Consider the following 10490-nt stretch of genomic DNA (forward strand, 5'->3'; position numbering starts at 1 on the left):
CAAGTTTTCTACTGGTGCGTTTGGAATTCTTTAAAGATACAGATGAAATACAGCCAACTAATTAGTGTAGTAGCACATTCAGCTCCTTTGCATAAAGCATGCAGGCTAGTTATTTAACAAACAGGGAACACTCGATGAGAAGTTCCAAAATTATGCACTGCAAAGTGTCTTTGTTTTGAGTAATTCAAATAAAGTGTTGTTTCTTTGTAGCAGAAGTGAAACCTGACATTTCTCTCTTTTTTTTAAGGTAGTTGGAGGTATATAAGTAACACATAGCCCTTGTCGTTTTACAGGATGTGTAATTGTACGTTTTAAACACCCTTAATTTATTTTGTAATTATTGTGTTTTTTCTGTTATTGTGTGTGATTGAAACAAATTGACGCTGTGTTGCTGCAGCCCCCTCAAGACCCCCATAACATGCAAATAAAGACCTTTTCTATAACACATGGAAATAAAGATGTATTTGTGTAGCGGTATGTTTGTTTAAACCTGTGTAAACAAGGGCTTGTACATCCCATACCAGTATTAGGAGGTTGAACGGCCTAACACCAGTAAAACTAGCCTTCAGCATTTCCTTTTCAGAACCCAACATTTCTTATTTGGAATCTATTAATGTAATATTTCCATGTATTACTGGTGAAACATTACACTGCTTTTGTCAGTGTAACATGTCAATTTTTCCTCATTTCAACCAGTATGCATTAATGTGAATGGATCTGCTTGAACAAGCTATAAATATTCAACCATTGATTCATTTGATCTCACGAGTTATTATCCCATACAGGGGATGCAATCTGTACACTTTTCCATATATCTGGAAAACCAATCAATTTGTGATGGAACTTAGTATAACCATTATTTACCATACATCATTAGATGTATCATATTTTGAGAATATATGGGGGTGTATCTTTTTAATATAGTACTTTAATAAACTTAAACATGATACGAGCGCCTAATTTGCTTCCCTGAGGTCAAACTTAGTTTTCAAGCTGTATTTATATGACTGCTTGGTATTTTCTATTCAAACTCCAAAGCTATGTTACACTACAAACCAATAGAGAAAATGTGTACTTTCAGAAATTTTACATGAGCAACAGCATTGATGATGCAAAAAACAAACAACAACAACAAAAAAACAACCGAGGTGTCCTACCAAATTACGGCATGTCTGTATCATACATACAGTTTTTATTAAACATAATTGTTATTTCTTGTTGTACAGCATTTTGCATACAATATAGTGATATATCATTAATTTACAGCTGTGCAGGGTATATAAATTGTTCACACACCTTTTTTTACTTTATAAAGTGGAGCAAAGATGTTATAGAGTGAAAGATCAACTCTTAACACTTCGTTGATTGTATTCAATGTATTTAGTCTTGCTACACATTGTATAACATAGGCCTACGCCTTTTTGAACAAAGGATGATCATACAGGGTAAATGGGTGTGGTAACCGGGACTAACTGGAAATAACTAATTAAAAAAAATGAATCCACGAACAATTTGAAACTATTACCTTTGTAAAATATTTTAAACGTTAGAATCACCAAAACTGGTCATACTCAATGGCAAAAGTATATATTCTCCCCACAATGTCCCCATTATAGGTATAGCAATACATAACATAGTTGAAGAGGAAACCCTTCCAGAACTGTTCCGAAGCCTAAAATACATCGGACACGCCTAATCTTGGATTACGTTTTGTAAAGGGAGAATTTACATTTATACACGTATGTGGCGGAGGCAGACGCTGAAACAAATTTAAAAGAAGAGAAACAGAGTTTATCAAACAGACTCATCTTTTAAAAAAAAGAAGAAAAAAAAAACTGAATGCAAATCAGTCGGAAGTGACGCGTAAGTGCAGGCAGGGATTGTACTTTCCACGATATTACATTGTAACAATTATCAGTTGCTGAGACTGTCGCCGCAGCACACAGATCAAATAAGATACTGGAGTTTTCATTTCTTTTTTTTGTTTTTCAATAATAAGGGCAGTTAAAACAATGGGTCAAATTGAATGGGCCATGTGGGCAAACGAACAGGCTCTAGCCGCCGGACTGAGTAAGTGAAACTTTTAAAAAGTTTTGGAAACGTTGTTGTTACGCTGCTAGTGTTCTGAAATGTATCTTTAATGATGATATGTATGCGCAAAGTTAATATGATTTATAAAGCATTTGTTTTAGTGAATGCTTAAACTGCAGGTTAGATGTTGTGCGTCCTGTATTATTAAACCAAGCTGTATTGTGTATTCTATATCAACAATTCTGTTTCTGATATTAGTAATGTTTTGTTGATATCAGTAATAATATTTTTGATATGAACAAATTCTCAATATTATTTTTCATTTCAAAAATAGAATTTTTGATATCACAAGTAGAATTGTTGACATAGGAAATAGTACCTTTTATTTTGATATTGTAAATACAATTTTTGATATACAAAAGAGAATTATTGATATCCAAAATAGAATTGTTGATATCAGAAATGTATAATTAAATGTTAAAACGGCTTGCCCTTAAGTGTATTTTCTGCAGAGCTCAACAAATCAAACTAGCCCACACATCCAAAAAAAAAAAAAAAAAAAAAATGTAATTTTGAGAACATATTGCCTAAACTAAAAACTGTGTAAAAGGTTTGTTTCTCCTGTGTTTCTTCATACTTACTGTAAAGTTTCACAATATACAACAGCTTGTGTTTGTGGTAGTTTTTCTCACTCTTTACTTCCTTATTTCAGTTCTGCTAACAGGAGGCGTAGTGGGAGTTGCTGGGCAATTTAAGGACTGGCAGTTTGCAGCCTATGGAGTGTATCCTTTAGACAAACAGCCGTTACAAACGACATTTATACAGTCTTCATTCTGCAGTGAAACATAATGACTGTTTTAATAGAGCCATGCTAAAACTATCTTCTATTGTCTTTTGGGATTTTAATAAGGAGGTCTATACGTATATCACCTCTGGAGGAAAACAGCAGATAATTAAAATAGACTTCTGCAGTATTTAGGTCTGCTGCTGTTAAATTCATTAACATTGGCCCACTATACCTTTTAAGATAGACCTGGCTGAGCTTTTCTATTAAAACATACATCACAAAGTTCAAATAAAAGTATACATAATGTAAAATATTGTTCTTCTATTTAAAATTTTGAAATGAATTGTTTTATTCTTGTTTAGCGTTAAAGTAACGTCAGTTTGTAACACACTGGGTTACACATTGCAGCATTTTATAGAGATTATAAACAAGCTTATGACGATGGTGGCAGTTGTGATATTTTATTTGTGTGGACTCATGAGTAATATGGACAGTTTATGTAGGTTTGAAAGATACTTGCATGTTGTTCATTCCTCAAAAATAGGATTTGACTGTGCCTCAGAAAAATACATTTTTATTTCAAACTGAATTCCAACTAGATTAAAAAGGGTGTTTTTTTCATTAAAAATTGAGGTGAACTATGCAAATTAGTTAAAATGAAACAAAATAATTACTGATTAACTTCATCAACAAGTGCAATATAGTCAGAATTCAAAATTCCACGAAGGAAGTGACTTTTTTTTTTTTTAAAACCTCGCCTCTATCCGATTCACTGGTATAATGTTGTGCAGTGACATTTGGTTTAGCAATAGAAGCTCCCATGAAACTGTTAAAGACCTTTAAAAAACAGTTTTGTAAGGGAATAAATGCCAAAAATGTGTTTGTTTCAATTGTTTTAATTACAAAAATAGCAGTCTTTGAATTGGAGGAAACACAAGGCTGAATGAATTGGGTGTACTTTTCCATTTCTCTGCTAACAAGTGCTCGCTAATAAACCGTAGAAGGAGGAAAGCAGAGATGGTGAGTCACTTCAAAAGTTCTTCATTTCTTTGACCTTTGAACCAGTGCTGCTGGTGTGTTCATCTGTCTGTTGGAATACCCGAGAGGGAAGAGGAAAAAAGGCACCAGCATTGAGAGAACGTGAGTGCACGACATATCAACACTGGGTCTATCCAGATCCTGCAACCAACATACCTTGTCGATATCTTTGAGAAACTACCCAGGGAAATGGAGACAGTTTTATAATTAAAATACCCAAAAATATATAAAATGACAAACAAATCAATTGATCCTGTATCACATACTGTACATTGATTTCTGCCAGTTACTCCCTTGTCTTAGTCTTGTCTTCATTGTTGTACCCAAGTTCAGGAGCCCACTGCTAGCCTATAATTGTTTTACAGAAGTAACAACTATACTTTGTTGGCAGGAATATCCTGAGTAAAGAAATCAGGTCAGATTAAGGCAAGTAAGGTTACCAGTGCTGGAACTCAGGGAACTAATAAAACCATGGTACTTAATGGGGTGCAGTTCTAAGTCATATTTTGTATTTGAGGATACATGGAGAAACCTGTCTGTATGTCATAGCACATTACAAGTACATAATATGGATTTAGGTTATCTAGTTTTTTAGGATACTAATAGATCTCATTTTATATTTGCTGTCATAGTCTTGCCTTTTATTCAGAAAAGTGTCAGACCTTTTATTTTTTAAATGTTATATTTTAAATGTTATAAAGATTTAATTTACATGATGTTGTATTGGGTTTCTGTCACAAAGACGGCCGGAGTGGGTGGCGTCAGACCAGAAGCAGGAAATAAACAGAGACTTGTTGTTTAGGTGGAGCTGAGCGAATGGTTTCGCTCAGCATTTAATGAACAGAACAGAAAATAAAAAGGTTTTAAACACAAAAACAAGCACAAAACAGGACACGGCACTATACGCCAAAATAAAAAGACAAACAAAACGAACTATACCGACAAAACACGGTGAGCAGATTTTACTACTTATTTTACTTTTACAATTACCTCCGTCTCCAATCCCGTTTTCCACTCACCGAACACACAACCCCGAGTGAAAGAAATGTGCATCTATATATACTGTTGTGCTGGGATTCAATTACTAATTAATTATTCACTTGAATCCCAGCACGTGAATTAATTCTGTGCAACTCCGTGCTCACATATTACATTTAACCAGCACGTGAAGTGATTTGTGCCCTCCTCGTGCCTAAATACAAATCTACATTTTTAAATACACGTGAAACACAGACCCGTTTATATCCCGTGTACCAATGACTATACACCAACATTAACACACGCACGCAACATACAACACATAACACACAAAATACACACAGGGGCGGGCACTTCATCACAGTCTCTCACATTCATGTTTTGAATTAATAAAAAACAAAGAAAGCTATAGTGCAATGGACATATCTAATTTTAAAGTAGCCTTTCACACTACAAAATAAAGAAATCTAACTAAATCTTATTAAATGCACACTTCTCAGAAAGTGTGTTCATCTACAAATTTAGAGATGATGACAATAGGAGGCCTACGGTAGAAATACTTGCGTGATGTTAGAATGTGTGTCTGAAATGGGGTAGATATTGAACATAGTCATTTTTTTTAAAACTTTTTAAATGATATATTTCTTGTATATGACAGCTGTTGTCTTTCTCATTGTCTTTCAAGGGGTCAGAGGTACCTGACTGTTTGTGTCAAAGCATTTGGTCCACTGACACGGAACTACTATGTCCGAGCAGGCCTGCATGCTGTGTAAGTTACTGAACACACATCACTCCAAGATCACTTTGCGTCAGGTCAAGGAGATGTATGAGGAAGTTTTTAAATAGACCAGAAGGTTTAATTAATTATTGTTAGTTTGTTCAATATATTATCACATTATATATTTGTGTTTGCAGCGAAGAACAAATATGATATCATACTTGAAACATTTTTCTTAGTGACACTTTGCAAAGATTTATTACAAATTAATGATCTACAAACAGTGACACAGATTAAGTACACCGTGTCTGTGTTACCACAGAAGAGGAAGCGATTTTTTTTATTTGTTTACACACCGCACCTGTTTTTGGCAGTCCTAGCCTACGTGCTTGAACAGCATGTGATGAAAATTCCTCTCTCTTCAGTCTTTCTGTTCCAGGAGGGTTTATGCTTCCCACAGTCCTTGGCTGTGTGTGTGTTGCGATTGCCAGCCTCATCTACCTGCTGGTGAGTGACTTCCTCAAGTATCTGTGGGTCATTAAAATTCCCTTTCATTTGGGTGTCATTCATTTTAGCTAAATGAAGTAAAACAGTAACAGCCTACCTAGAAACTAAAAACTTTCTTTAACCTATTTAAAAATAAAATACAGATTTTCTTTAACATTTCCTCCTTTCAAACCGGCACATTTAAGATCTTTATAGGTATTTGGTTAAGATTTAGTTAAGATGGTATATGATGCAAGTTCGCAACAGTTACCTGTAAACACTATGTGGTTTCATGATGTGCTGTATGCTTTGCAATACACCCGCTTTACTGTTTCCTTATTTTAATTCCATGCAGGCTGCAATCCGCGGAGAGCAGTGGGAACCCATCATGCCTCGAGTAGAGAGCAAGGAACGTCCTGGACAAAGCATGAAGGAACCCCCCTCGAACCCACCCCCACGCCCCCCCGCAGAGCTCCGGAGGAAACGGCAAGAGGATGCTGCGTATGTCAACCCCATTCCCATCTCTGTCAACTCTGTTTAAGAGCACCTCCGAGGGGACCGTGTGACCAAGGGTGTGCGCAACCGAACAATTGCTGCAGGCTGCACTGCAGGGGTCCCAGTTTACAGGAATTCCTCTAGTTGACCAAAAAACATATTCTGTGGAAATGTCCCTTGAAAATGCTATTAACCCCGGTACTGTTTAGATTTCACCACGGGAAGGACACAAAATGTTTTACCTTTATACCCCCAGTTTTGCTTTGCTTTGTTTTGCATTAAAAATCATTTTGGCAGTTTGGCATTCTAGCAAGTATCGGTTATGATGCATTAAAATCATACTAAATGTTTCTCAGTAGGATCCTTTTGAACCAGTTTATATATATATATATATAATAATACTGATGGATCATTATTAATAGATTTTCTTGTTAAAAGGCAGAAGTTGAATCAGATTTGTTTGTATTCTTACCAACAATAAATCCCATTTGTACATCATTTAAGGAAAATTAGTAAGACTACATTTTGTTTGGGGGATAATCCACTGCTGGATTTTCTGAGATATTTTACAGCACACGGCAATCCTCTAGATTTCATTAACCGTTTTTTTTAGGGCTAATCATGGACAGGTGGTGGATGCAAATCCCCCCAGCTTTGGCTTAGGGTAATCAAATCAACCCCTTAGTGGGTTATAGTTTATGTAGTGATAATTTAAAGCATTGGTGATCGTCAATGTTTTTAACCACTTCCCTACTAGTACTGCCTACCAGAGCAAATTTTGTTTATTAACAAAATCGCAATTGTTTTGCTGTAGTGTGCATAGTATAAAGGAACAACATTGATATGTAGAAGTGAAAACATTTTAAAAGTCAAGGAGTACTGATTCTTTATTACTAGTACTGATGCTAGATGGTACAAAAGTTAGTTTTGATGTACGGCAGTATCATCTCTACTGGGTTGGCCACGCAGCTACTGTGTGGACATGGACAGCAGGCTCAGAAGTGAAATTGAGTCTTCTGTGGAAATAACTAAAATAGCTCTGTCTTTCGGGTGAGACGTAAATTGTAAGAGACTCTGCAGCTGATGCATAGTTCACACACCCCAGTCTCTGTAAGTCGCCTTGGATAAAGGCGTCTGCTAAATAAACAAATAATAAATAATAATAATAGAATGTTATTTTAAACTTCTGTGATAGTGCTTTTGAGTTTCAAATGTACTTTTCTTTTTAATCGCAAGTTCCTGCTCTCTCATGTGTTGCAGTTAAACACTGGGAAGTCCCCTTTCTGTTATATTTTTATTAAGCCTGTTTCCTGTTAAAACTGAAAAAATAGCCAGTGTACCAAATCATTTGCATGTATAGTGTGCATGACGACCTTAACTACAGCAGATTCAAATGTAACAATACATTTGATCTGAAAGGGTACCCAATAACCTGGGTACATCTCGGGTGCCATGTATGTAAACCTGTCCTCTATCGCCTTTTCCTACCTGTTTATCAAATACTTTTTAACAACCTCATCTGCTGTAATTGGTATTTTACTATACATTGTTTTTTTCTACACAATTTACCAAAGTAAGTAAAATAAAAACGGTACAACGGGAAGGTTGATATAATCCAGGGTGATTCCTTAGTGCTGTAAAATGGTAAAAAAATACATTTGTGTCTTTTCTCAAACAGGCATAGGTTGATCAAATCAACCACCAGCAGGCTCAAAAAGCAAAAAAAAAAACAAACTCAAAATGTCAGGATGACTCATTTCCCCAACAGGATACCTGGTTTCTTTTTTTCATAAGAGTTCCAGAATTTTTCCATGTTGATTTGTACTGTAGTACAGTCCCAGGAGGATTGCAGATTGCCTTATTCTATGGTTGGAGTATTAAAATAATTCTCTTTGCACGCTCTCTTAGTCACTTTGTTGTGTGAGATGTTTAGCTTGATCAAGCAGGGTACATTAATGTGGGGAAAAAAAGCCAAATGAAGGAGACAGCCAGGGCAGATAAACACATTTTCAGAATCCTTTGCAAAGAAGTTTCTGTGCATGTTGTTGAGAAAAAACAACACGTTTTAAGACTAGAAAGTCTTATTTCAAGAACATGTTTGTGTCGGCATTTAATTTCGCATTTTATTTTATAAGATTACTCAAAAATGATTACTACTATCAATCAATACTGTTGGCATTATAGTTTTTACAGTATATCTTTTAGACAGTTTTGTATCAATAAATGCAAGGTGCAACAAACATCATAGTATATATATATATATATATATATATATATATATATATGCATGCAGGTGTTGCCAGTAACACTTTATAGATAAATTACAGGTGATTTATACTTTTCATTATATTTAAGATATATTCTAATCAATCCTTTTGGAAGTACTGGTTTGTCTGTTGCTTCTGTTACTGTTATTTTAACAAGGTAATGATGCTTTTAATAAATCTGTGTATTCAAGTCTAGATTTGACTGAACAATTCTTTAGCATTGAATTCAGATCTTTTCTGGGGTTTGTTTAAAAAAAACAAACCCATAATTATCAGATTATGAACTTCAGAAATAACTCATCAAATTTAACCCATACATTTTTTTACACTCTGATTGCAGCCCTCAATGACCAGCCCTAATTACAATCCCCCACCCCCATGAACATGGATGTAATCCCATAGATTAAACAGGTCTACACCTTTAAAAACTGAACCCAATTTCCAAAAGCACAGTTTTCCCCCTTGCTCATTTTTATTTTACCCACTTTATAGTTTCCTTTGAGGAAGATTCCCAAGTATTATTATGTCAGCTGCTAATTCAATTGAAAAGTGCCCGCGGAAACTATTTTACTTTTCTATTAAGTGAATAAAAACAAAAAGGTCACAAATTATTTTTCACGTTGCAATGTAGAATTATTTTTTAAAAATAAGTACCTGGTTTTAGATTTTTTTAAAAAAAGTCTGGGCCACCTAATTAAATGCAGTGCACTGCACCAAATCCAATATAGTTAAATATTTTTTTGAGAATTATTACCAGAAGATGGCAGTAGAGTTCTCAATTCTGTCAACCAAGTCGTTTTCCTTACAGGTTCTAGTATTTCACTAATAATGATCCAAACAGGTACAAGAGAATATGCCTTTGATTCTGTAACTAATGTGGAGCACCTTTTTAATGACATGGAAATTCAGTATCTATGTAAAACAAAACAGAAACTGCAGAGTTAGAAAAAAGTGTTATATATATATATATATATATATATATATATATATATATATATATATATATATATAAGGTATGCTGTATAAAAACGTAACTATACACTACAAAGTAATACAAGTATAAGTATATGTAGTCATGTTATTTTGTAGTGAGTTTTTCATTCAGTATCTTCAGTATACAAACCAGTTTTCCTGGAATACATGTAATGAACTGGTCCAATAGGTCTGGAAGGATCACACACTGCTGTGGTCAATGCGGAGCCCTCACATAATCTATGAACACTTGGGCTAGAGTTGTATACATCTCCACCCATTTCTACAGATCCACGTCATTTATATGCTACCCAACACTTCTACAAACTGAAGTGTGTATACATCAATTCCCAAATTATAAAATAATTATCACGCTAGAATTAATCAATTAGCATAAAATGCAGGTACATTCTGCACTAACAGTGAATTTGGCCCCGAAGGTTGGAAAACACAGCTATAACTGACACATGTGGATCGCAGCTGTTTTTGTGGATGAAAATGTATGTTTGACAAGACTGCCATCTGCTGTAGTTTCTGTGCAATTATGAACAGTGTGTGTCAGATGTCATGTTATTTCAAGTATTCACAATCGTTCAAAATGTAAGTATATGTGCAACAGGTCAGTCCAGTCATGTGATGAGTGCCACAAAGCTCAAGATATTGCCATATACCTTTGTACTCTACAAGACGTTCCTGCATTTACAGCTAGCTTTGAGGT

General features: G+C 34.9%; 1 protein-coding gene across 1 annotated transcript; it reads left to right on the plus strand.

Annotated features, from left to right (window-relative positions):
- The first annotated feature begins 1696 nt into the window (after positions 1-1696).
- On the plus strand, positions 1697-8428 carry LOC117424066 (cytochrome b-245 light chain). Its single transcript, XM_034040096.3, has 6 exons — positions 1697-2070; positions 2744-2813; positions 3884-3958; positions 5520-5603; positions 5978-6059; positions 6394-8428. Exons 1-6 carry the CDS (start codon positions 2013-2015, stop codon positions 6577-6579), a joined length of 555 nt encoding a protein of 184 aa, XP_033895987.1. The 5' UTR covers positions 1697-2012; the 3' UTR covers positions 6580-8428.
- Positions 8429-10490: the final 2062 nt, after the last annotated feature.

Source organism: Acipenser ruthenus, chromosome 19 (genome assembly GCF_902713425.1).
Source record: "Acipenser ruthenus chromosome 19, fAciRut3.2 maternal haplotype, whole genome shotgun sequence".
NCBI lineage: Eukaryota > Metazoa > Chordata > Actinopteri > Acipenseriformes > Acipenseridae > Acipenser > Acipenser ruthenus.